Below are 26,775 nucleotides of genomic sequence, written 5' to 3'. Positions count from 1 at the left end.
TGGGGGTGGGGGATGGGGCGGAGTAGGCCATCCTTGACCAGGCTCGGCAGCGTAACGTGGGCCAGGAGCTGTGCTAAGCACTTTGCACACTCTTCTGGTGAGTTCTCACAGCAAATTACCCGTTTTACAAATGAGTAAATTTAGGTTCAGACAAGTCCAGTAACTTGCCAAGTCACTAAGCCCGTAAATGTAAAGGACAGAGCTGAGTTTGGACCCCAAGAGGTCGTACTCCAAAGCTAAATTCTAGCTCCCGGCCGCTCCCAGATTCCTCACGTCCCTCCTCCCTTCTTTCCCCTCCCCCTACTCTGACCCCAGCCCCTGTCCCAAGCATCTGAGTAGACCTCAAGGGCCCTTGCCCAGGGCCTGAACTGCTTCGCTTCCACACCATCCTGTCCACTTCCATGCAACCCTGCACGGCAGCTTGGCTTCGCGTTTAATCCCACTGGCAGCTTTGCCTCCTCATTGCCCTCCCCACCCCCACCCCAAAACACGACCGAAGTTGGAGATGGCACTCTTCCTTCGTGCTCCACCCCGGCCCGTCCTTCCTGGGCCCAGCCAGCGGGGTCCCAGGTCCCTGCAGCTCTTGTTCCACCGGCGCGGGAGAAGGCAGGCCTGAGGCCGTGCTCATTTTTAAGAAGGCACAGCGCCTCTGGGCGGAATGTCGAAGAACTACAGGCGCGTCCTCCGCGTGTGTCTTGGACTTTGATGAATTCGATTTTCACCAACTTATTTCGACAGTCTGGAAAAAGCCAGGAAAGGGAAGCGTAGACACTTATGGGTTAAAAGTGCCATAACTCAAATTATTTAAAATTCTCGCAAGCCAAAAAAAAAAAAAAAAAAATCACAAACAAAACCCAAAGTTGTTGAGCAAGGTTCTAAGGCAGGTCCAAGAAAGTTTCAGATCAACAAGAGAACTGGCATCGAGATAAAAGTCCTACAGCCTGGGGACGATTAAAATGCCTAGGCGACACAGGGTTTCCTGGGAGAGACACCACCACCCCACCCCTGGAAATGTCCGGAGGTTGCAAGGCCATCTGGGCCGGCCACAGGGATGGAGGCTCGAGCGAGCGGGGCGCAGGGTTAGAAAGGGGAGGTGTGGGTGTGGGGACAAATCTCCACTCCTCAGAGCGGAGCTGACCTTTTACACACATTTGCCTGACATGTCAGAGAAGACGATTTGAAACCGATTCTTTATACGCCTCGCAGTCCCCGCGACGGCAGCCCGAGACGATCAAGGGGCCGGTCCCAGGAACCCCAGGCCCAGGCCCTGGACAGTGGGATCTCGCTGCTGCCCCGGAATGAGGCTGGCACGGTAGCGGGGCGACGGCGGCCGCTGGCTAAGCTCCTCAGCCTCGCCTCCCTCCCGGCCAGGTGTGGTTCCCGACGGAAGTGAGCTCCTCGGGAGCCCAAAATCCTGTGGCTTCTTTTAAAGCTCCCTTCTAATTAGAAGCAGCGGTGAAATCACCTGAGTGATTTTATCTGTCATGGGAAAGCAAACCCCAACCCAAACTTCAGTTGCCCATCCCAGAACCACCGACGCGCCCATTCTCCCTTTAAAAAGTTTTTAGTGGAAAAGATGAAGAGCTGGGAAGCCATGGAGGAGTGGGGGAAGGGGATTGTGAAAGTGGGAATAGAAGTGTAAGTGTATGAGTGTGCAAGGGTGTGTGTGTGGTTGGCTCTCTGCGGTGGGAGGAGACTAAAACTAGAAGCCAGAAATGAAACAGAATCGTGAACGTCTTCACCTACTGAGAAACACTTTGATCTGAGATCCAACGTCGAAGCAGCCCTGGGGGTTGCCGACTCAGATCCGCGAGGGCCGGGAGTACCCTGAACCTCGTGGACCAGTGGGGAGGCCCGGACTGGCATCTGGCCCCACAGCGAGCATCCAGGTGCGCAGGACCTATCGGGTCTGGCCCCGTCTCCAGGCCTTGCCCTCCCCCCTCCACATCTCTGGGTGGAGACTCTCCCAGCTCCAAAGTTCCGAGAAGGAGAAGAGCCATGGGAAAAGCGTGTAGATGCCCCCATTGCTTGAGTGCGAAAACACCCCCTCACACTCGCATCGCGCCCAGTACACCCCAGCAGACAGTCGGCCTCAGTTCGCTGCTCAGGGACTGACTGGGAAAGCGGGTTGGGGCTGTTGGGAAAAGCTGGAGCTGATGGCGAGATTGCCGCGGCTATAAATCCATCACTTCCCAGGTCAGTTCTGCGAGGCGAGGAGGCTAGGGCTGGCGGAGTGAATTCCTGGGCTAGTGCGCATGCGTCAGCAGGTAGCAACCCAGCTCTTTATGACCAGGTGAGATGTTGGTGAGCAGGTAAAAAAGGAGGATTTGCCTAAGCGATTCCAGGGAGCGGGCCCGGCCGAGCCCTACAGCCCATGCCCGGCGGGGACCAGTCGCCAGGAGCGCCGAGCCGCGATGTCCTTACTTGCCAAAATGGGGGACTGGCAGGTACGGGGGTTTGCCTTGGCCGGGGCCGAGGTGGGCGGGGGTGAAGCGGGGGAGGGGGCCGGGAGGGGGGAGGCGGAGAGGAAGAGCCGTGGCCCAGGGCAGGAGTGTCGTAGGTGAGGCGCGCCTGGCAGTGCCCAGGAGTGTTCCCAGGAGAGAAAGAGGACAGGAAAAACGAGCGCAGGCGGCGGCCGCGGCGCTGGGGGCAACGTGCGCCGCCGGCGGGCCCGGAGCCGGGGAAAGTCCGGCGCGCGCTCCACAGGTGGCCCCCGGGGGTCACTTGTGGCTTGCGCTGCAGCAGTCCTCCCCCACCCCAAGTAGAAATAGGGGTAGATGACTAATTCAGGAGGGGGGAGGGCGCAGGGCGGGGGGTGCGGTGCGCCGAGAGGAAGCTTCCCTGCTGGTTTCGCCTTGGGTCTTGCCCTAGACCCCAGGGCTGCGCGTGAGGTGGGATTCTGGTGCACCTGTCTCCCTTTGGGTCTCCAAGTTTTGGGGATCTAGGGGGTGTGGAAAATGAAAAGGGGGCCCGATGGACTAGTTGCGGCGGCGAGGTTCTTCTTTTGGAAAATACTTAAAAGAGTTTGCGCAAAGTTTAGCTTCTCACTCAGTCCGCTTCCTGAACCCAGTTTTCCCAGGTTGGGCTCCGGATGGGGGTGACTGGACGATGGGTGAATGGTGGGTGATGAGGCAAGAGGGTTAGAATTTGCCGAAACCAAAGCCTGCGAAACTTGGCCCTCCTCGGTCTCGGGCACCACAAGGCCACTTAGGCTCCGGATCCTGCCCTGCCGGAGCCCCGGAGCTCGACCCAGGCCACGGGGGCCTTCTTCCAGCGCTCTCCTAACTTCCAGACATTTCCCCTACGGGAACCAGGGAAGCTGTGGCCAGGTTGGTGAGGGTAGCAGCCTCTCCCCTGTCGCCCATTTCATAATGAGAACCGCAGGGCCCTCTTTTCGCCCCAGCCAAGCTAGGCCTGGTTAGGGCGAGATTCTGTGTTCCTACGGGCCTGCGGGGCGATTCGAAGCAAACGCCCCGACATTCCCGAAGAAAAGTCGAGGCCCGGCTCCTTCTGGGGCGAGTTCTTTCGCTTGTTTCAGATTTACGCCATTACAAGTAAGGTTTAGAGAAGTCTCGTCTTCACTACATTCCCTGGAGTTGGGGAAAGGAAGTCATCTTGCGATTTTTACTTCTTTCCCTGCACTTATTTTTATCAACCGTGGGCTCTTTCATACTTCTCCCTCTAGTTAAACCTCAGTAAATGCAATTTTATCCCCAAAGTTTGACTAACTTTGTGGTTTAAGGATGCAAATCCAGCACCAAACACAAATCCTGGGAATCCACATCTTTCCCTCCCTTGCCCCTGTGGGCCTCAGGGCCCTTCTTCATCCTCTTCCCTGGAGGGTGAAGATTGGGGGAGTTCGTGGGCAGAGGTCTTTGGAGTTTTCTGCTCAAGTCGGGCGAACTTCGCTGCAGAATTCCTCGCGGTGAGAAGGCGCCAGGCGCGGCCTCGGCCCGGGGCTGGGCCTCCAGGGGACCCGAGTAAGGTTGGAAGCAGCAGATCGCGGCCTGAAGGGGAAAGGAGGGAACCCTGGGCCTGGCTCCTGCGGGCTCACAGTTTGGCAGGTGGTGGGAAGACTAGATCTCGGGCGGGCACGCAGATTTGGGGCCTGGAGGGGCCGGATCCTCAGGCCTTGGCCTGTTGGGCTCCTGTGTCCCACTGGGTGGTGACAACCTGAAAAAATAGTCATTCTGGCCCCTCGCTGTCTCATTGTTTCTCTCGGCGTCCCTGTCGCTCACACAGATACTCGCTGTTCCCCGGACGCCCTCTCCACGCCCCCACATCAGGCCTGGACCCCCGACCCCTACCCCCAGGCCTGGCGCTGCTGTCCCGGGGTCCGGCGAGGCCGGAGCATTGACATGCAATGAAATGACTTGTCGTGGTAATGACGCTCACACTAACGCGGCTCGGCTGGCTCCAGGGGCGACCGGGGCAGTGGCCCCGGCCTTTCTTCAGCGCCCGTAAGGCGGGCAGGGCGGCGGCACCGAGCCGGCAGGCCCCAATCTGCACCTCAAAGGCGCCCTCGGCGGGAATACAACAACAGTTTAGCAGCCCCCGCGGGTGCGGAGCCGGAGATCTGCGGGGCGCCGGTCAGAAAGGGGGGTGGTGAGTGGAGAAGATGAAGGGCCTTAAATGCCTCCTCTAGCCCACAAACAGCAAGAAAGAAAGCGAAACTTAAGAGTTGCCTGAAGCATACTCCGGCGACATCTGGGGGTGTAAAATCCCATGCTCCCAGGCCTGGGATTCGGCCTGCAGCTCACGCTCTGCGGCTGGCGGCCGCCGCTGGAAAGGTGTCAGCGCTCCCGGCGGCCTACCTCCCGCCTTCACTCCGCGGGTTGAGCTGCGGGCCCGGGGGCAGCCCGCAGGGCGCGTGGTGCTAGCCCTGGAAGTTGACCGTTTTCTGGGCAGAGTGCGGTACTGAGCCGAGAGCGGGGTTCAGCCAAGGGACTGGACTCGTGTTCAGGAGGGGAAAGGGAGGGCAAGGGCGCGCGGAGGGCTCGGGAGGGCGTCCCTCCAGCTCTTCCCACCCCAGCTCTAGTTTTCTTCCTAACTTTTTTGGGGGCTTCTGGCCTACTTTGCCTGGCTTGGGGAATTTGCTGCCGTCTTCTGGAGGGAGAATTGCCCTTCGGCAGGTTGGGGGGAGGCATCCTCCCTGTTCTTGCCTCGCTTCCACCTGTTAGGGAAAGCTCGATTTGCAAAAGCCTGTACCCCTCTGCGCGGACGCCCTGTGGAAACCTAGGAGGACTGGAGATTTGCAAGAAACAGGCCCAGATGGAGCGGAGGTCGTTGGTAGAGCAACTCTGAGGCCAGAGCTACTGTTGTTCGGGGAGTTTGCGGTATTAGAGAGGGAGAAAGACAGAAACTTTTTTATGGAGGAAAAACGAGGAAGATCAGCCAGATTAATTACTCTGTATTTCGGAGGATCACATCACTCTTTCTCTTTTCTTTCTTCCTTAAAAAATTTCGCTAAAACAGAAGAAAAAAATAGAAAGCCCCGGTGGGGCGAGCAGGCCCCTGTGTGGAGCGGGGGAGCTAGGCTTGCCAACCTGGACGAGGGGCTGGCTCCGGGGCCTCCGGGTTCCGCGTCAGCCGGGCACTGCGCCGCGAGCGCGCCCGCGTTAGTAACATCACCAAATCATGAAGGAACTCTCCTGCTTTAATTAAAAAGGGGGATCTTGGGAAAACTGGAGCAGATTAGCACAGCGAAGAGTTGGTTCCCAGCAATTTATTTTGATGCATGCATGACACGGCGCACACATGTCGGTATTTCGGCTCCACTCCAGAAGCGACAGTGAGTCTCCATAGGAGTTCTGTATTCTTGTCCACACCGCACCTAGGAAACCCTTAGCCCAGACGCCACGTTGAATTATCAGTCGGCCCTAGTTTCATACAAACGAGAGGAAAATCATTTAACCCCTGGAGCTGTCAAGTAACCTCTTCAGGGTACAATTTTTATTTTACACGCGGCAATTAAAGGATCGCAAACCCCAGCCGAGCAACCGGAGCCATTTGGCAAAATCTCCCACCTGGGGGGAAAGCGCAAAGCCAATAAAACTCTCGAGGCGCTGCGGCCGGAGGTGGCGGCTGCCGCGAGCAGAGGCGATCTCTTGTTGGGCAAAAATCCTGGAGTGACTTCGCCGGTCTTGGTTTGGTGGTTATGTTTAATTGCGAAAAGGCTAATAATTTCTAATAAAATTGGACAGGGCCGAAAGGACAGCGCCGTTAGTGGCGGCAGGGGTGGGGGAGAGGTGCTGGCAGCCGGGCCCCAGAAGTGGCCGCTCGGACCCTGCGCAGCTTTTGCGGAGGACATCTCCCGCGAGGAGAAGATGGAGAGGAAGCTGAATGAGGTGGAATGGGGCGGGGGGTGCTGGGGCAGGGGCGCGGCGGGGCTCAGGGGAGATTTCGTCGGCTCACAGGCGGGCGAGCGCGCTAGGAGCAAGTTCGCGGCTCGGAGAGGCCTTTATACCTGGGTCGGAGCGGCCGGCGGCAGATTGTGGTGCTGGCGAGCAATTGGACTATTGTTGATATGCTAATGAGGCGATTAAGCGGTTGGTAAAGAGCTGGAAAAGGGAAAAGTTTCTACCATTAGAGGGAGATCTCCGAGCGCACACGGGAGCTCTTTCCATTCTCTCCTCCTCCTCCTCACCCTCCTCCTCGCCCTCCTCCTCCTTTTTGCCCTCCTCCTCCTCCTCGCCCTCCTCCTCCTCCTCCTCCCCCTCTTCGCCCTCCTCCTCCTCCTGCGCTCATCGCCGGCAGCCAGCACTTTGCGCTTACCCAGAGAGTAGCTCCACTTGGGTGCGAGGCGGAGAGGGGGCAAATCCGTTCACGCCGATCCATGAAAATGCTTTGGAAACTGACGGATAATATCAAGTACGAGGACTGCGAGGTAAGCGCGGCGCTGGCTCAGTTATCCTTGCTGCGGCAGGCTCCGAGCTCTACCTTCCCGCTCCTCCTTCCTCTCCTCGCAGCCAGCTGCGACATGCGGGTGGGACAAACTTTCCCCAGCGCAGCGCCCGCCTCTCGGATTCGCCCGAAGAATGTAGGGGAGAAGATGGAGAGGGAGGATGTGGACGCTCCGTTCTTTCATTCCCCTCTTTCGAAGCCCGTGTCCCACTTTCCCCGTTTTTGTGATCAATTTTGGCTGTGCCTAAGAGTGGAGCGAAGAGACGAGCATGGGTTTTTGCAGGAGTTACTGACAATTGGGCACGCGCCTGTGCACTCTGCGTGACTTTCCAGCGAGATTCTGGGGGCCCAAGTCATTAGGAAAAGAAAGGAAAGAGAAAACCCCTTCTCTCTTTAACTTCCTCTCTGCTCTTTAATAGTGCTTCTTTTATTTATTCTTTCTTTGCTTCCTTCCTAACCTCCCCACCCCCTTTCTAAAAAGGCTCTCTTCTGTTTGGAGAAGGGGCCGCCCGCTTCGCTCTGAGCTGAGTTGCTCCTCCCAGTAAGCGGGTTCAGTTTGGAAACACTCATCTCCCAAATTGCTGCGGGGCTCGCTCCAGGTGCTCTATGTTATTCAAGAAGTTCTAAACAGCTTCTCTCTCTGAGCTACTTGGTTCACCCCGGGGGTAGGGGTGGGGGACTGCACGCGGCACGAAGCCTACTGGCCGCCGGGTCCCCACGCGTCTTCCCCTGGAGCCGCCCGGCGCTCGGCTGCGTGACCATGTGAATCCTGGCGGGGCTGCACACGACCTTTGGTTAGGAGAGTCCTCCGGGACGACAGAGCGCGCCGCTTTGGAGCCCATTTTAAAACCCAGGGTTCCCGGAGCTCGGCTTCTTGGGGAGGCCGGGGAAGCCCCAGCACCACGGGTCCGCTCTCGGGAGGCGCTGGGAACGGGCCTGGCGGCCGCTGTCCTCACCACCCTTACAACTTCTGTCGAAATGAGCGCCTGAGTCACGAGAGGGGGTGGGGAAGGAAGGCCTGCTGCCCGACATTACCTAAATAAATAGGTGGCTGTCCTGGCTTTTGCTATTTTTTTCTTTTCTTTTCCCATTTCTTGTCTGTCTGTCTTTCTTTTCGGCATTTGGAGCTGAGAATGTCAGGCGTGGAGTTCTGTGCGTGTGCGGCGGCGGGGGTCTTGTCTTCACTTGAAATCAGCAGCTGAGTTTATGTGAACGATATGTCACCCGTCCCCTTCCCCCTCTCCTTTCTGCAGACTATTTTAAATCTTTCTCCTTTCAGGGGCCCTCCCTTTTCGCCCTATCGTCCCCCCTCTGCCTCCGTGCATTGGGCACCGGATGATGTCGCACCGGGACTGGCGCGACTCGGGGGGCTTCTATCGCGCACAGTGCGGGGCGCAGAGACCCCACGTCAGACCATCCGCTTTGTTTTCAGGGCTGGGGAGGGGGGCCCTTTGCAAGCTGGTCTGGGTGAAAGTGAACCCCTAAGTCTCCCAGGATGAGTTGTCCCAGTCTGGGCTGTGGCCCGAGGTTCGGACGCTCACTTTCGCGAAGGCCGAAACCTAGCTCCGGGCGCCGAGCCCTTGGCGGGCGGGGGCCGAACCTCCGCGCCGCGCTGGGCGCCTATGGGACCTACGGGAAAGGCAATGAACTTGCACCCCCAGGGAGGCACCCTGTAGGGGCGCATGTGAATGTGTCTGTGAGCGAGGCAAAAAAAAAAAAAAAAAAAAAAAAAAGCGAGAAACAAGGGGGAGCGGAGAATAAAGAGTGAAGGCTGTTTCAACAACTTTGTAGTGGGCGAGCGCCGGAGCAGGGATTTCGGGTTTCCGAGCCGGCTTGGGACTGTCTAATTATGTCGGGGCTCTGCAGGGACACGCAGCAGGCGAGGTGCCGCTTGTTCTGACAACCCAGCGGACAGACTGGCAGCGGCGGACGCCTTGCCGCCCTGGGAGAGAGCGAGCCCCGTCATCTGGGGGGCGTCAGGCGGGAGTGGCCCAGCCAGTCGGACGGGTTTGCGCCGGGAGCCGGGAACCCGTGCCAGCGGCGCCCGGGCTGGGCCGCCTTGCGTCTCTGCGCGCCCCGGGCCGCGTCCCGGCTCCCCCTCCCCGCACCTCTGCCTTGGAGAGCCGAGGGCAGGGCGGCAGCTGCCGCAGAGCGGACGGCTCCGGGTGTCCGAGGGAAGCGCAACCGGCGGCCGAGGCGAGGGCCGGTGGCGGGCGGGGCGCCGGGCCATGGAGGAGCGGCGCGGCGGCGGGCAGCCGAATCCCGAGTCCCAGGCCCGGCTGCGGAGCGGAGGAGCCCGCGGCCGGAGAGGACCGGGAAGCACCCACCGTGCCGAGAGCCCGATGAACGCCCGGACGCGGTCCCCGGCAGCTCCTGCCCGCGACGCGCGGCCCCCACGGTATCCCGAGGTCTGCCTCAGCCTTTTAGGTCTGATTGTCCTCGCTCGCTTCCTCTCCCCCTCCCCTCCCCTCCCCCGCTGCCTCCCCCTCCGTGCGCTCCGGCTCGGCCCCCTCCCCCTCCTTCCCTCCCTCCCTCTTTCCCTCCCTTCCTCCTCTCGGGCTCTCCCTCCTTCCCTCCCTCCCCTCTCTCCACTCCAGGCTCTCCTTGCTCGCCCACACTTTCTTTCTCACACACGCACGCAGACACATTCTCCCTCTCTGCGCTCTCTCCCTCGGTCTCCCGCTCTCCCTCTTTCTCTTTCACTTTTGCATGCCCTGCAACCTTTTAAAATGTTGCCCCTTCCCTGTGATTCGCCAGACGCCGCGCCGCGGCCCCCCGCGCGCTCGCCCGCTCCCTCTCTCGCCCGCTTTTTGTCTCTCGCGCTCCCTCTCCCCACCTCCGATTTGCTACACTGAGGCTCCCGTCAATGGACTGCATTGAGAGCCGGCTCCGGCGCGAGTTGCCTCTCCGCTTCACGCTCGATTTCCAGGCATTCTTCCCTTATTAAGTATTCGTGTAATATTAATAGTCATGAATATCTGCTATTAGGAGGCTCCAGGAACGCTGCCCAGCGCGGTCATTAGAAGCTCAAGCGAAGCCGCCGCTAAGAAAAGAGGGGGAGACACGGATTAAGGAACACGCACACACACACAGACACACACACACTTTTTTCTTTTTCCTTTTTTTGGGGTTTTTCCTTTTTTAAGGAACTTTGAATCATAACCGATCACGGCAGGATAGAGACCGTGGGCTCGACCAGCTGAAGGCGCCGCTCGAATCGGTGGTTCAAGTTCGGATGGACCAGAGCGGGGCTCCAGCGCTCGGGGGAGCGTCGGCGCCGTGACTGGAGTCCTGGGTGGCGCGGGCTGTCGGCGCCTTTTGTGTGGGGCGCGCTCGGGCGGCCGGGCAGCCGGGCTCTCCAGGCTTGCTTGTTTTTTTCCACCCTGACTCGTTACCCCAGACTCTTCGCAGATGTTAGTTCACAGTTTTTCAGCTATGGTGAGTCCCACCCCCACCCCCATCCCTGTTTCCTTAGGAATTCTATGCTGGAAACCTGGCGCTGCGGAGCTGCCCGAGACCTCGGGTTTCACGCGCAGGTTTCCTTCAGGACACCCCCTTACCATGTGCGTTTCCCTCTTTCCTCCTTTCTCTCGCTCTTTTCCGTTCGTAAATCGAATGCCTTACCCCCTGCCCCCGCTCGACCCCTCCCGGCGCGCAGACCTACCTCGCTGCTGCTTCCCAAGGCGTGTTTCTCGCCACCTTCGTCTTTATTTCCTTGCGTCTTCACTTGTTCCCGAGATGTTCCCAACGTTTGATGCTTAATCCGTCTGCAGGAAAAACTCGGCCCGGTGTGCCCCCTACCCTCGGGGCCCGGGGCGGAACCTCCAAGGGTTCGCGGTGCCTGGAATCGAACTCTGTTTGCTTGTTTTGCAAGCGAATTGCAATAGAGGAACATAAAGTCAGGCGTTTCTTCTGCCCTTTGGGGCTGGGGTGGAAGGGGCGGGGGCCTCTGCCCCGGGGTGCACCTCTCTCTTTTAAACCCACTAAGGCTGAATCTTTCTGTTTTAAACCTTGACTTGACGTCGCCCTCTCCCCGTCCAAATCAAAAATCGACCCTGTCCAGAGAAAGGCTCCTAACTGAGGAAGCGGAAAAGGTAGCCCCCCATCCCGCAGTTAAAACCATCTTTAAGCTGCTAATTTAAACGTGTGCTTTCGTTACAGCCCCTCTACGAAATATGTTTCTATTTAAATAGTCATGAAATGGTAATAGTCTTTGAACGTGTATGATCCCCCCCCCCCCCCAATAAATGGAACAGAGTAAACAATAACGCAGTGGCAGGCAGGTTCAAATCCGGGGGAAAAAAGAAAAGGCCTTTTCTGCTGTTTAATATTTAGCAGGAATTTTAATTTTGCTTAAGGGAGGTCTCATGCTGCAGCTGAACGGGCTGTATTCCGGGAGGCCCTTTTCTGTCTTTTTCCCCTCTTTGAAGGAAACGCCTAAGGAGAGTCTCTTATGCCCTCACGTTTGCACACTCTAATTCCCTGCGTTTTTGGAAGAGCCCGGCTCACTTCTGGGGGTGTTTTCCGAAATGAACAACTTAGAGCTGCTTTCTTTCGGCAGCCTGCCGACGGGAAAGGGCGGTTTCCCACGCAGTCCTGCGGAGTGGATTTCGAGTGCACAGCTGTAACTCGACGCCTGATTTCTTGTTCTTTCCCCTTCCTCTCGCTCTCTTCTAGGACCGTCACGACGGCACCAGCAACGGGACGGCACGGTTGCCCCAGCTGGGCACTGTAGGTCAATCTCCCTACACGAGCGCCCCGCCGCTGTCCCACACCCCCAATGCCGACTTCCAGCCCCCCTACTTCCCCCCGCCCTACCAGCCTATCTACCCCCAGTCGCAAGATCCTTACTCCCACGTCAACGACCCCTACAGCCTGAACCCCCTACACGCCCAGCCGCAGCCGCAGCACCCGGGCTGGCCCGGCCAGAGGCAGAGCCAGGAGTCTGGGCTTCTGCACACGCACCGGGGGCTGCCCCACCAGCTGTCGGGCCTGGATCCTCGCAGGGACTACCGGCGGCACGAGGACCTCCTGCACGGCCCCCACGGGCTTGGCTCAGGACTCGGAGACCTCCCGATCCACTCCTTACCTCACGCCATCGAGGACGTCCCGGTAAGAGGCCTCGCGCGCGCGTCGCGAGAGGGAATGCAGCCCCTACTCACCCAGCCCCAGAGAAGGTACCCGAACGTGCGGCCGGTGGGCCCGGGCTTTCCTCAGTGGTGTTTACCTTTTCAAAATTTCATTTCGCTTTTGGGGTGGAGGTTTTGAGGACCCACGTAGACAACCAAATTTAAAAATTTAAAGTAGTTGAGAGTTCTGCTCCTAGAACAATGGTTCCTGGAGCTCCTTCAAACAATGCCTGCATTACCATTTCCATCAACACAGAAATAAATCAGACGAATGTCACCATCAACAATATCTTCCCCTCTCGAGGACCGTAAACTGTTTCGATTAGGTGAGGCTCTGATTCCACCGCTGAGTCTGGCATGGGGATTTCTCCCTGTCCTGGAAAAGACGTTCAGTTCAACCGAAAGAGCTCATGAAATGCCTTAGCAATTTAAAAGAAAGCTAAAAGATGCACTAGGAAAATTATTTTTACCGATTTTGGAAGTACTAGTGATATCTAAAAGTTGTGTGTATACCTGACTCTGATTAAAGAATAGTTGAGCAGCAAATCCGAGCAAAGGGACATTAAAATACAGCCTTCTTCTCTTCCTAGGGGTGCTAAATGCTGACCTCATAAATCATTAGCTGGGTTCCCAACGCCTATCAGAAGCTGCTACACCCCATATTAAATTAAATGTTTTGAGACTATTGGGCAATACATTATTTGAGTTCTAATTCAGTTATCAATAAATGCAGCTTAAATGATTTCTAAATAAGCATGGTATTAGCACATTTACTGTTTACAATGCAAACCAGGCTATTGATAATTTGAAAATACTTTCCAAAATTAAATTTAAACCAGCATCTCTGCTTCAATTCTACATATTTATGGTTTCCTCACAACCTTCCTGAAACAGAATTAGAACAAACCAATAATTTTATTAAAGCTGTAAAGGCTCTGTTAATGCTACTTTTCTTTGGAGAGGAAATGTATCTGGATGTGATTTTTGCTAAAATGCTATTTCAAATTACTGCATCAAATATTGCAGCAATATGTTCGTTGACAGTTTAATGATTACTGCATTAGATTGCAAAGAAAATGGTCAGATGAACTTACCTGCTTGCTTGGTGAATTTAAAACATTATTTAAGTTACATAGGAAATTAGAAAATTTATTACATCTCTCATTTGGCCCAGTTAATCACTGAAATTTTTTGGTTATGTTTAGCAGCCTTGCATGGAAAGTAGGAAAGTAGGTACTTGATCCAGTGTGGGGTTTAGTAAGCATTGCATGTGTGTGCGTGTGTGTGCACGTGTGTGTGTTCATACATGTTTTTGGAAACTGATACTAAACAGTGCATTTCTTGGGAAGTGAAATGAGAGAAGCAATAGTTGAGAAAACAGCAATTAAAAAACTAATCTGGAAGTTGTGATCATTTTAGTTCCCCTTCCCAAAGAATCTCTGAACCCTTTCCCTAGTCTGCGCTTTGGAAATATTTGAATTGCAAAATAACGTTGTAAGCTTTTGGAACTACTGTGAATTAGAATTGCTCTGCTTTGCAAAAATTCCAAAGTGGCTGGTGTGAATTCTTAACACCTGCATAGTTACTCTTTGTGGTGAAATTGGTCAGTAGGAGAAATCAAGCAAAAAAATCAAATAAAAATAAGGAAACCCAGTTGCTGCTCTTCCCCCTCCATCCCCCACCTTTTAAGAAAAAAATTCTTTCAAAGGAATTTGGGTCAGGAAAAGGGTTGTTTTCAATTTTCTCACTGCTACAACAGTTAACCTTTAATAAGAATGACTGCTAAATATTTAAGAAAATCAAATCGATGGTGAAAATTATTTAATCATTAATATCTCAGTGGGGTTTTAAACTTAACAGTCTTCCCTGTATGGACAAGGTCTAGAAATAACACAAATAAAAGTATTATGCCACACTACATTTACTTTATGGGTTTAGGGTGCATGCATAAAGGGATCATATTTCCCCATATAGTTAAAACACAAGAACTGCAGCAGTAGTCATTTCTGAACATTTCTCAATTTAATTATACTTAAATCCAGAAGCACTTTAGGCAAGTTACAAATGAGAGCATTGAGTATAATAAAACCTGTAATAAAGCAACTTAGTACCATCCACCCGGAATCATTGCGATCAGGCACAATTAACAGGAGCATAAATCCAAGACAGAATGGAAAATGTTCGAATTAGTATTATTGTTGGACAAAGACTAGAGAAGGAAGTAATAGTTTTTTAAATGGTAATGCCTGTGTTTGGTAACGATTGCAAAATCTTCTATCTCAGCAGCCCTGGTGCTAATTTGTAAACACAGCCAGACACTATATTGCCTGTCAGTTTCTGCATTAGAAAACATGATTTCATTTTACTTTCTAATCACGTTTTGACTCTAGCACACACGTATATCCATCCATCTGTAAAAACAAAACACAACAAAAAAACCCCACCAACAAGAACCCCACACCAACAAATCTGCTGCTGGACAACAGGAAAACTACCTCAAAGGTTTTCTGCTTTTTATCGTGTTCATACTACTGTCTGATAACCAGTTTAGGCAGTAGTCCTTTTTAAAAAAAAAAAAAAAAACAAATAAACTATTTTCAGTTTTGCATAAGTGAAGGTGTGTATATGCGCTTGCTCTTTATCACACTACCTACAACGGTCCCAACCCTCCCCTGCTCCTCCCGCCTCTGTCATTTCTATTGTGTTTCTCTGGCTTTTGCTGCCTGAACACTGGAATCGCTAAGGTCCGAAGCCGCTGAGGCGCCAAACTAAAGCTAGGTGCGTTTGTAAAGGGTGAACTGACTGTGAGAAAGATTAGGTGCTCCAAAACTTGATTTAATTTCCAAAGAAAGTTTTATTCCCCACCCCCACCTCCTTGAAACATGGATTATTTGCTAGGGGAGGAGAAATTGGCTGTGGGTGTGCAGTGAAACCTCTTGAGTTGCAAAGCCCCAAATTCCAATAAGCCAAGATGAGATGTTTATATATAAATGTCACTATATGGGAGGGGGAGATTTCAATTCTACACCTTCCCCTCCCCCCCTCTTGCACGGAATATTCATTTCCTTTTGTTTTGATTATACACTTACATCCATGTGTATCCTTTTGTTGCAGCATGTAGAAGACCCGGGTATTAACATCCCAGATCAAACTGTAATTAAGAAAGGTAAGCCATTTCCTTCTGCATTCCAAGCATGTCCTTACAGGCAGAGTGCTATTTAAAAGAACTTGCAGAGCTGTATTTATTTTTTTCAAATAGGATTTCCTAAAGGCTCAGAATTAGCAAATAGATAGGCATAGAACAGCAATGCTTAAATGATCGGTTTTCAGTATTTAGTAACAGGCTAGCTTTGTTCTGATTCATGAGTTGACCATTTAATTTAGTTAATGATATCTGGACAAACACATGAAATGTGTAATAGTTGAACTGATTTGGAAGTGGTATTTCAATTTTGGAATGGCTTAATAGTGAAATCCATTGTGTGAGTGGCCATGAGTGTTAAGAAGTGTATAATGCTAAAATAGTGCAAATAACTTCATATTAATATAAGGGCAGATGATAAAAAGATGTTGCACCCCTACCAGAGGATGAAACCTTTTACATTCTTCAATTTAATTTCTCATTAGTTGTTTAAGGGTTTTGAAACTTTGTGAATTAGGTTAACAAAAATTTGGCTTTTGGTTAAAATTAGCATTTTCAAGATGTCAGGATCATTAGCATAATGGATCAGAGCAGAAATTGTTGAAAAAAGTGTCAAGTGATTTGGATGGATTTGTAATTTGTATTGTTTAGTGAGCAGAAATAAAGTTTACTGGATTAAATGCTATTCACAGCAGCTTTTTTTTTTGTTATGGTGGCAATGTTACATTTCAGGATTCTAGGCACCACCAGAGGACGATGCTATATAAAACTGTTCTCATTTCTAACCCCAATCACTATATTGTTAGCTAGTTTAAAGTTTCATTTTTGCATCTGTGAAGTCTTTGTCACGTCAAATTAGATGTGCAAAGGATAAATCTTAAGAGATGCTCTTTCCAAGTCGACATGATAATTGGCTCTTTTATTAGTAATCTCTCAAGAGTTCGTTTAACTCCTATTGTCTCTATTAGCCTCCCCAGAGCTATTAATGTCACAAGTGATCTATCCAAAACCTAGAGCCCCCCACCTCCCCATACCTCTAGAATATCCCCATCAAAAAGGGAGGGGTACTGTGATGAAAATGTATGCATATTATTACATATGTCTCCATGTGGAATTTTAAAATATAAATGCATACAGGACTTAAATGGTTGTGAATGCATCTGAATTGTACCGGTGTTGAGAAATGTTACATGTTAGTATGCGTTCTGCTAGCCTTGGATTTTTTCTAACTACGGTGGGTCCAATAATGAAGAGCTTGTGATTTTATCTAGCAAGAATATAGCCTCCCCACTTTCCTAGTGAAGACTCTTAAGGGGAGAAGTACTGTTAATTATTTGCTCAACAAAAGGACACACTGCTAGTATTCTCTGGTAGGCCTGTTTATCCTTCTTGCTCACAGTTCAAAACAGGGCGTGGAATGGACTTCCAAAACTCAAGTCTTTTCCAAAACTAAACATAGGAAGGGGCCTATTTATCGAAAGGATGGGGCATGTGTGGTGTGGGACAACAGAACCCCCCAGTTCCCAGCTCAGTGCCTTAACTGAAATGCTCATTTACAGGCTGCCTGAGCCATCTAAACTCTCGGCTGATTTTAATTTTAGGTCTTTGAAGCAATTTCTCCCCAACATAAACCCCTCACCCCACAAAGCCTCCGAAGTACACATAGTTTGCTCTTGGTTTGCAAATCCCCTCCCCTGCACCCTAAACCCTGCTCCAGCACCTCATCTGGGGCCCACTCTCATCGGATGCTGAGGCGAGATGGTCACAATTTCAACACCATCTCTAAACAGCATCCTGAAGCTAAAAGGAAAGAGCCCGGACACATGCACAGGCCTGGCTGGCTGGCGGGGTGAGGCGCCGAGGTGCAGAGGTCGACCCCTAGGCCGGGAACAGAGCAGGGAATAGGGCAGGAGGTGGGAAAGGGCCATAGGCTTTTCAGGGCTGGGAGACAATCGGGTTGGCGGCGCAGCGCGGGCCGCCGGCCGGGTCGGGCAGCACTCGGGCGGTCCCCTCCGCGCCCACACGCGGCCTCCGCGTCTGTCTCCGCAGGCCCCGTGTCCCTGTCCAAGTCCAACAGCAACACCGTCTCCGCCATCCCCATCAACAAGGACAACCTCTTCGGCGGCGTCGTGAACCCCAACGAAGTCTTCTGTTCAGTTCCGGGTCGCCTCTCGCTCCTCAGCTCCACCTCGAAGTACAAGGTCACGGTGGCGGAAGTACAGCGGCGCCTCTCACCGCCCGAGTGTCTCAACGCTTCACTGCTGGGCGGAGTGCTGCGGAGGTGAGGCCCGGCGCGGCCCTGCCCGCCCCGCCCCGCGGCCCGGGGAAACACTGCGCCTGCGCGGGGCGGCCGCGCAAACGGGCCCCGCGCCACGGCCCTCCCTTCGCGGGAAAAGAAAGGGGCGGGAAGAAGAGCCCAGAACCGGGTGGGTGGGGGCTGGGGGTGGGGCGAGGCGGCGCGCGCCTGCGCTCTCCACCGCCTTCCCGCGTGCTCCGGGTTCTGGCGCGCGCCCGGGCGGCCTCCGCAGCGCGCTCACCGGGCCCTCCGCCCCCTTCCTCCCTGCTCCCCACGCGCACGCGCAGCTCGCTCCGCCGTCGCGGGCTCAGTCCCGGCCGCTGCAGCCGCGGGGCGCCGTGCAGCCGCCTTTTTCTTCCTCGCGCACACCTTGCAAGCCCTGGAAAACTTCCTCTTAGGCTGGTCGCTTCGCCTTGCCTTCGTGTAGGGTCTTCGACCGCAACTCGCTGTCCCTTGACTAGGGTTTTAAACGGAAAGACAGTGGCTTTCTCTTGAGTCCGAGCGCCACGCCCCCCGGTCACTGCCACTTGGTCCAGACGGTTAATGGTTCTGATGGACGGCGGCCCTGATGTGTCCCAGGCAGTGTGCAAGGCCCCTTTACGTGCATTTTGTGCAGCAGTTACTGACGAATGCATGTTACCTACGTGGCCAGGGATTCTCATCTTATCCGCACCGCCCCCCCCCCCCCCCCCAGGAGAGGAACATTCATTTCGTAGATAAGATCTTACCAGGGTCATCGAGGTGAAGCCCCTTCCCTCCAGGCAGGTTTCTCCCTCCTGTGGGCTTCGTCCTCCTAGGGATCCACCCAACGTTGTGAGGGGTGGGTCTTGTGTTGAACTTTCCTGGATAATATTTTCTTCTTTTTAAAAAAAACATCAGAAAGTAGCCCCAAAACTTTATTCCTTTGACATTTATTCATTTGTGTGTCTATTTATGGGCCCATAGTTCCGCTCTGATGGTATATCCCATATAAAGCCCATAAAGCCGTTTTGGGAAGGTTTTAACATCAGCTATCCTAATCTTTTCTTCCTCCTTAGCAGTCATTTTGCTGTCCCTTTGTAGTCTTTCACTGACATAGATCTGAATCCACCCTCTGCCTGTTCCTCCCCTGCCCCCATCCCCAATATTGGAGACTGTTTACCTAGGGGAGTATAATCTAATCCACACAATTAAAGAGCACTTGAGTAGGGAATAAAATCTGAAATTAATTAATTTGCTGTTTTATTTAAACAATTTATCTTAACCACTTTCTGATTATGGGAGTCTATTTAGACATCTATTTAGAACGGCCTCCATTGTCTTTGAAATCAGTGAAATTTTTAAAGGCTGATATCAGCTTTTGACATTTCCAGTTAGGCTGGTGACATGGCATGTAAACAGCTGGTGAAATGAGTTTCCCATTGGGGCTAAAGCCAGAGCATGAAACACAGAGGGATGATAACTTTGGTTACTCTGAGCAAACTAACAGCAACCTTGCAAAGACAATTTAAAGACCCCCTTGGGATCTGTGTGATTGTAACAACAGGGAAAATACACAGCAATCAGTTAAATTCAAAAATACCTCAAATCATAGAGATGGGAGGTGTCTGTTTGTTTGTGGTTCTTCTTTGGAGAGTTGGCAATTCAAAACCTTCCAACCTGCCACAACAGCTGCAATCATAACTGAGCACAGGGGTGCTTTTCTGCTTCACAAGTTCTTATGTCCTGTGGTCTGTCCATTACCATTCCTTCCTCTGTTTCCCTCCCTTAAATATCTCTGGGCCATGGTTCTTAATTTTTAAAAGCACATTTTAGGAGGTTGTCAGAGTGACTATAATGTGATGCAGAACAATCCAGTGTTTTCTAAATTCCTTTCTCGCATATGTTTGTGAAACAGGGCGAAGTCTAAAAATGGAGGAAGATCTTTAAGAGAAAAATTGGACAAAATAGGATTAAATCTGCCAGCAGGGAGACGTAAAGCTGCCAACGTCACTCTGCTCACATCACTAGTGGAGGGTAAGCGAGTCCACTTGCTAACAAGAAAGGGAACTGTCTTCTGGGAAAATGGATAATACTTAGTGGCCAGATGTTTGGTTGTATTTTGTGTCAATTGGGCAGTTTCAGTTTTTCCAGAGAATATAGCTGGAAGTGAATGGAATTCTTGCATGTCAAAAAACTATTGGCATTTACTCCTATCCTCCTTTCCTCTTCCCCTCGGCCACAAAATTACACCTCCCTGGCCCAATTCTGATCTAAACAATGTGAAAATTTAAGAACTGCATATTCTTCAAGTTCCTGTCTCCTTTATAGAGCTCAGCAGTAAATCACTTAAGCTATTCTGACATGTGCGTTTGAGAAATGCGTGACCATTACTTCCTGAATTAATTTGGGAATCTTTGACCTGCATCCTGATTTAAGACCGTCCTGAAAGCTCAGGGTTGTATGGCCTTTTAGGTTTTTGTTTTCCAAACATGTGCTCCCTTATCTTTCATTTAACTGTGCTTCTCTGCTGGGGGGAAGAAAAGTGAGCAATTTTAGACTTTGAATTGTTTGGATAGGAAAAGAAAAAAGAAACAAGCATTGTAAAAAGTTTCTCATGTCAGTTTTTGACACACACGCACGCACGCACGCACGCACGCACACACACACATCTACACATAGACGCTTCCAAACTCCTCAAAACAAAAGATAACCCTCTCCTCACTCCCGGATCTAGATACTGTCCCCAGAATCTGCTCACATTCCTGCCTCCTCTAGATTCCTGTTAAGTTTTTCTGATACTAAATTAGCTTAAGTTTGGGTGTGCCGGAATGAATGCGTAGCTCTCTTGCATTTTCCTTTGTGTTCTGCTGGAAAGATCTTATGCCAATAGGAAAAAAGGCATTTAAATGATCAGTCATATTTCAAAACTATCACTTATATTTAAAGAAGGCATTTTATCTTATTTACATCTTATATTTGAGGAGATGTGTTACAAAGGAATTCCAGTTCTAGCTTTGTAAATAACTAAAAAACTGTTTAAAACCATACATTTGCGGAGGAATCCCATGAACCATTTGTTAATAAGGACAAAGGTGATAATAAACTAACTTAAATACTAAGCAATTGTTCAGTGACAGAAACTCAACTACATTAGCATTATATTAAAAATAATGCCAGTACATAGAGAACCTGCTCTGCATACCCTAAAAGAATTATACGCAAAGACAATGGTAGTGGTGGCTTCGGGTGTAGTGTGAGCGTGTGTCTGGGTTTGGGGGTTGCGTCCTGTAGCAGGGAGGCAGTTTCTGGAGAACTGTTATTGTTTGTGATCCGCTCCATTTTATGGAAACAAGCTCTGCGCGGACGGCTTTGATGCTCTAATTGGCGCATGCGTTCTTCCGGAGCTGGAGCTAATGGCAGGAAGCCCTGCAGTAAAAACCAACTGGTTCAGGAAATTAAAACCAAAGATTCGAAAATCAACAACACAGACAGACTCGGTGGAGTGACCCTCAAATCCTCGTGGTTAATCGGTTTGGATGAACAGATAATTATATGCGATCAAGTTAAACTGTAAACCCTCCGTTGTTCCCCTGCAGAAAAGCTCAAGGAGTAATTATGAATATCATTTATGGATGTGTTGATAGGTGTGAGGTTGGAATACAAGAGACATTTTAAAAGAGAAGTTGGGAAAATGTCATCAGGTGGGGGATGGGACTGGAGGGTAGTGGACGGGGTTTACATTTTCAGGTCATCTTGGCCTTTTAGGACAAGTGGCTATTTTTCCTGGTAAATGCATCCACCAGATCCTGCAGAGAAGGGAATAAAAATGCCTGAAATGAGAAAACAAGTAGTTTGTGTTTCCTTCAGCATCTGGGTTCAGAAAATAAGAGAGTTGGGAGGCAGTTTTGATCTCAACTCTTTGATTCTCTTTCACTTGCCTCCGTCCTCTCACCTCTTGCCAGGAGAAGCCGTCCACCTAGCCAGGGACTTTGGGTATGTGTGCGAAACCGAATTTCCTGCCAAAGCAGTAGCTGAATTTCTCAACCGACAACATTCCGATCCCAATGAGCAAGTGACAAGAAAAAACATGCTCCTGGCTACAAAGTAAGGCATTTACCTCTTCGGGGTCTCTGTGTCTGATTGTCAAGAGAAACCAAAGTCAAAATCATTTTGGTTTTCACTTTTCTCCTCTTTGCTTTTGTGTTAATCAGCTTTGTTGTTGTAAACATTGAAGTTACACCACAAACTTATAAACCATAATGTATTTTAAAGACGGAAGTATGGTACAAATAGGACCGTTAGTGTGTTCCCATCTTTTCTCTCTCTTCTGCCCCAGCTTCTATTTAAAAAAATAAATTGATGTGGGTGGGGAATAGTAGGAATTTGATGGAAGCTGAGTGTGGCTTTGTGACTGTGTTGTTTCAGAAAGACCAGAATCAAGTCCTTAAAGGGGTAGCAGGCTTGTCTGTATCAGTTTTTGTCTTTCTTGTATCAGTTTTGTCTCCTATCAATATGGTCTCCAAGGGCAAGAATTAAGCAGTGGCCTGCAAAATGTGCAAGCCAGAAGCTGGCCTACTTTCAACCCTAATCCCTTACCCCATTTCTTGCCTTCCTTTCCCCTCCCTCCTTGAAAGTGCCACACACACACACACACACACACAGAGCCCACAAGTTTTAGCCTACAGGCGAGATGTCAAATAGGTTTCAAAATGGCCCAAGTTATATTCCCATTGGTGCCTGGGCTGAATAGGCTTCTCCAGGTGGTGTGTGAAAAGAAAATGACTGTTTTGATATGTTTTCTCAAAATTAAAAGGCTTGTTTGGAAGCCCTTAATTATCAAAGTTGATGTCACAGGAGGGCATGGAACCAGAGGGCAGAGGCTGAGGCCTCAGGCGGGACAGTTTCTGGCCTGGGGACATCAGCTGGCCTTGGAGAAGTCAGCCAGCCAGTGCTCCCCATTCTCCCTCCTCCCCGCTCCCTTCCCCGCCCCCGGGCTGCTGCTGCCTGAGGAAGGCCCCAGCTAATCCTTGCTTCCCAGACTCAGAGACAGGGCTCCCAGGGTGTAGATCACATCTGTGTTCCTCACTTTTCAAGACCCTTTCTGCAACTTCAACTTTTTCTCTTCTCTTAGTTTCCTAAGTACACCCAAATTCACAATTTTCCTAGAGAATTGTTTTTTTTTTTGGTGTGGGAAAAGAAGTGGAATGGGATATTGAAATGTTTATTTCTTCTGCCCCAAAACCAATCTGAATTATACCCAAGTAATAGGTTTCTCGTGCCTTTTTTTTTTTAAGGCACAATAACCCCCAGAGAAGTTTGGCTTTTCTGTCCACATCCAGCCTGATTTGAAGGTGAATGAGTGGAGACTTCATCCCACAAACTACTGTTGAGGTCTCTGGGAGAGCAGAGAATAGGGGCCCTGTGATGCTTTGAACAGGACAGCTGATGGCTGCACGCTGTTGGCCGTTGGCCAGGCACTGTGTTTCTGACTCCTCAGCCCTCTTCCTCTCCTTTGTTTCTCCTGTAATGTGTGAACTGTTTTCCTATGTCTAGGATGTTTGGTGTGAGTGAGAAAGGAGGGAGTTCGAAGTTTGGTATAGCTGAGAGAGGAGAGAGAGAAGTATGGAAGGAAGGAGAGAAGTTTTAGTGGACTCAGAGGTGACTGGATCTCCCCACATGTGGCCCCCCCAGCTCTGTCTCGGGGCCTTGGGTCAGGTCAGGTGTCCACTGGCTCCCGGCAGAGGGAAGTGCAGGAAGAGAGGTGGTGTCTGCTGCCCGTGCTGCCCACAGAGGAGCCTCATCTCTCTCTCTCTGCTCCACTTGTGCTGTAGACAGATATGCAAAGAGTTCACCGACCTGCTGGCTCAGGACCGATCTCCCCTGGGGAACTCGCGGCCCAACCCCATCCTGGAGCCCGGCATCCAGAGCTGCTTGACCCACTTCAACCTCATCTCCCACGGCTTCGGCAGCCCAGCGGTGTGCGCCGCGGTCACGGCCCTGCAGAACTATCTCACCGAGGCCCTCAAGGCCATGGACAAAATGTACCTCAGCAACAACCCCAACAGCCACACGGACAACAGCGCCAAAAGCAGTGACAAAGAGGAGAAACACAGAAAGTGAGGCTCTCCTCCCGCCCTGCCCCCTACTGCGCCTCACCAGCCCCGGCGCGCCCACCCCCTCAATCTTGCCCCACCTACCACCGCCGGCAGGTGACAGCTCCGGGATCAGCAACCCCCACTGCTGCTACTGCTGCTGCTGCTGCTGCCGCCGCCGCCGCCGCCGCCGCCGCTGCCGCCACCACCCTCGGCCCTCGGGAGTCTGGGGGACTGCTCTCTCCTGCCAGTGGGGCAGCCCCTGCTGACTCAGGCCCTGCCTCGACTTCCCCATCAGCACCAACTCCCCTTTACCCTCATGTGGAGCCTAAGAGAACAGAACAGGCCGTGAAGCCAGCAAAGAAAAGTTCTGTCCGAGTTTGTGAACCTTTTTTAAAAAAACCCCAACAAATCAACAACAACAACAACAACAAAAGTAATAACTTTTTTTTTTTAGAAAAAAGAACGTAAAAATTAAAAAAAAAAATTATATGAGCTTCATGGGACTGAATCACCACCTTCCCTTACATACTTCAGTTCAGATTGTAGCCATACTAAAAAAAAGGCAAAAAGGATAATGACATTTTTATCAGTATTGTGAATAAACTTGAACACAAATACACGAAGTTCCATGTCATGTCTTCAGTTGTAGAAGTTTTTCCTCTTCAAGGTAAAGCGACCAACTTGAACTTTCTCTGGCAACACGATTCACAGTTATATAAGGGAATCAGTGTTCACGTCTCTGTATATATTTATTTATGTGTAATTTAATGGGAATTGTAAATATGGTGAGTCTGTTTTAAGCCTTTTTTTTTTTTATTTATCTGGTGATCTCGTTTACCTCTTGTTTAGTGGGTTTTGAATCTTCGCTATTAGTTTTTCATGTGGTTCATGGTACTTATTTAGAGATTCAAGGTTTGGGGGATTTTTTTCTCTGGGATTCATGAATTTAGCCCTGTTGTAGCATGTTAAAGACAACAATGAAACAGCAGAACAAATACAAAAAAAGTAAAATAAAATTTTATATATAATTAGTATTACATTTAGCTTTCCATTGAACTGAAAGAACAAAGTGATATTGGACCCTGGAAAGATTTTTAAACTTGAGTGGTTTGATAACCCTTCTATGTATTGTGGGGAGAAAAAGAAAGTTTATTTTATTCCACTGTCCGCCTTTAAAAGCATCATTTGAGCAATAAATGAGTATTGTCTTTAAACCAAGGGTTAGGGATTTTTCCCCTCTCTCTTTCTCTCACTCTCTCTTTTTGTTCAAAGAACTTCAAACATTTGGGACCACCTGGTATTCTGTATTTTCACTGGCCATTTTGGAAGCAGTTCGAGTTGTATTGTATTGAGTTGTGCTGGCAGTAGTTTCCATGCCTGTCAATGTATCATAGTCCTTTGTTGCCCAGATAAATAAATATTTGATACGCTTTATGTCGATTTTTTTTTATTCAGTGGCTGTCTTTACCCAGGCGTATTTTTGTTCTTGGCAGTATTTTTTATTCAGTATGGTTACAGTAATTGAGTTTAACTCTCCCTTGGCAATTGCTCCTTGCAATAAGCAGCTGAACCCATTGTTTCCCTCAAGTATAATAAAAACTTACTTTCAACTTGGAGTTCAGAGCAGGGTATCATTTAGATATTCCACTGAGTCTGTATTCAGACAAATGACACAATAAAACCCAATGTATTCTTTTGGATAAAAGATTGTTTGTACTGCTAAAGGAATGACATACTATCTTTTCCTTACTAGAAACATTAATTTTATTATTAAAAATAAAGTTTTATTTTATTTATGTTGATCCTTTAGGTTTTCATTTGTGCTTTGGAAACCAAAACATAAAACCTTCAGAACTAGACATTAAGGATGACAAGGAAGATGGAGAACAGAACAGAAGAACCTCCCCCCACCCCCACCCCATAAGTACTGTGGAATCTGTCTCAGAGGATGACTGAAATTTAAATTGTTAGTTCATTAGCACAAAGGAAATACCCACTTCAACCTTCACTTGCTCACTCAGGCTTCTCAGTGGCTGAGACATGTAAATGAGCTAAAACCAGCTCTCGTTTTCTGGGAAGAGAAAGGGAATAGTGTCAGAAATGTACGTGGAGCAGAGAAAGAGAGGGCAAATTGTCTCCCATTTATTTTAATATTTTATTTAGAGATGAAATCACTGCTGTGCTCTTCTTAGTAGCTCTTGAGGTTGCAGAGGGGAGTGGGAAATTATGTTGATTCAAAGAATCTTCTCTGCCTGGCCACTAAATGTTGACCCACTGCTTTCTATCACTACGGGGCTCCTCCTAGGACCTTTTAGAAATAAAAAGCGCTCTCTGAGGTGGGGTGGAGAGGATGGGGGAGGGCTGTGAATCCTGCCTCTGCAGACCTTTCCTATCTGTCTTCTACAATAGCAGGACTGTGTGCTTAGCTCTTACAGAAGGAAGGACTTCCTGTACATAAAAATGGCGAATTCAGAGCTTTTGTAAACTGATTTTGAAAGTCTTTGCTTTGGAAGTGAGGAGGATTTTTAATGATTTTTAAGAAGAAAATGGGATGGTTAACTAGGAGATTTACAGCAAAGGTCATAGAAAAAGTGTCTAGGCACACATACTAGAGGAGATCTAACATTTGTTCATCCGGTTTGACATTCCCAAGGACTAAAGAATCAAAGCATGAGGCAGTGTCCATTTTGCAGCCTTTGGCTTTCTGATCTCCTCATAGAAGGCTGTGTAAGGGCAATCTCGACAGGCGGAGGAGAGTTGGTGGGGTCTAAATTCTATTTTCCAAAGCCAGAGAATTCATAACAATGGTGGATGTTTTAAAAAAATTTCAAATGGAAAGTGTATCCTCAGAATGAAACGCGACAATTGTTTTTTAAAGCGGTTATTTATTATTTCCTAGAAGACTGGTTAACTGTAACGTAGATGTAACAAAATAATGAGGCGAATGAACCCTAACTGTACATACTCTTGACAGAAATGAAATGCACACAGCGTCGGAGCAGGTGAAGTGAAGCATTGTCTATCAGGGCTGTTTTTCTTGGCTGCATCTCAGATTGTGTGGGGATCCTAACCTCAGGCACAATAGCATTCATAAACAGCCATACATTGCTGCTCTTTCTCCAACGACACATAAATACTCATTTTAAAACGAAAACAATCTTATTAAATACCATTCATTCATATCTGGATTTACAGATGCTTGTTATGTTGGAAAACCTGAACCCAATATAATCCTTGCATCCTGAGAAA

General features: G+C 50.1%; 1 protein-coding gene across 7 annotated transcripts; it reads left to right on the top strand.

Moving 5' to 3' along the window:
- The first annotated feature begins 1,662 nt into the window (after nucleotides 1-1,662).
- On the top strand, nucleotides 1,663-24,960 carry TFAP2A (transcription factor AP-2 alpha). 7 transcript variants are annotated; one of them, XM_070584038.1, is made up of 9 exons: nucleotides 1,723-1,889; nucleotides 2,197-2,447; nucleotides 11,581-11,638; nucleotides 11,778-12,015; nucleotides 15,147-15,198; nucleotides 17,224-17,455; nucleotides 19,347-19,465; nucleotides 21,394-21,535; nucleotides 23,263-24,960. In XM_070584038.1, the coding sequence occupies exons 2-9, from the start codon at nucleotides 2,375-2,377 to the stop codon at nucleotides 23,549-23,551; spliced, it is 1,203 nt and encodes a 400-aa protein (XP_070440139.1). In that variant the 5' UTR covers nucleotides 1,723-1,889; nucleotides 2,197-2,374; the 3' UTR covers nucleotides 23,552-24,960. The 7 variants fall into 7 exon arrangements, with proteins under 7 accessions (XP_070440138.1, XP_008541135.2, XP_070440139.1 ...); XM_070584039.1 differs by lacking the exon at nucleotides 1,723-1,889 and adding an exon at nucleotides 2,095-2,196 and having other exon boundaries at nucleotides 2,294-2,447; XM_070584037.1 differs by having other exon boundaries at nucleotides 1,663-1,889; nucleotides 2,294-2,447; nucleotides 11,581-12,015.
- The last annotated feature ends 1,815 nt before the right edge of the window (nucleotides 24,961-26,775 follow it).

This window comes from Equus przewalskii, chromosome 19 (assembly GCF_037783145.1).
Source record: "Equus przewalskii isolate Varuska chromosome 19, EquPr2, whole genome shotgun sequence".
Taxonomy (NCBI): domain Eukaryota; kingdom Metazoa; phylum Chordata; class Mammalia; order Perissodactyla; family Equidae; genus Equus; species Equus przewalskii.
The sequence above is the reverse complement of the archived record's forward strand: the minus strand, read 5'-3'. Positions and strand labels throughout refer to the sequence as shown.

What these genes read in the sequence shown, in the direction of transcription:
- TFAP2A (XM_008542912.2), top strand. Translation starts at nt 6,836, where the DNA reads ATGAAAATGCTTTGGAAACTGACGGATAATATCAAGTACGAGGACTGC. An exon ending in ACGCCATCGAGGACGTCCCG is followed by an intron (nt 12,016 to 15,146) that starts GTAAGAGGCCTC and finishes CTTTTGTTGCAG; the next exon opens with CATGTAGAAGACCCGGGTAT. An exon ending in AACATGCTCCTGGCTACAAA is followed by an intron (nt 21,536 to 23,262) that starts GTAAGGCATTTA and finishes CTTGTGCTGTAG; the next exon opens with ACAGATATGCAAAGAGTTCA.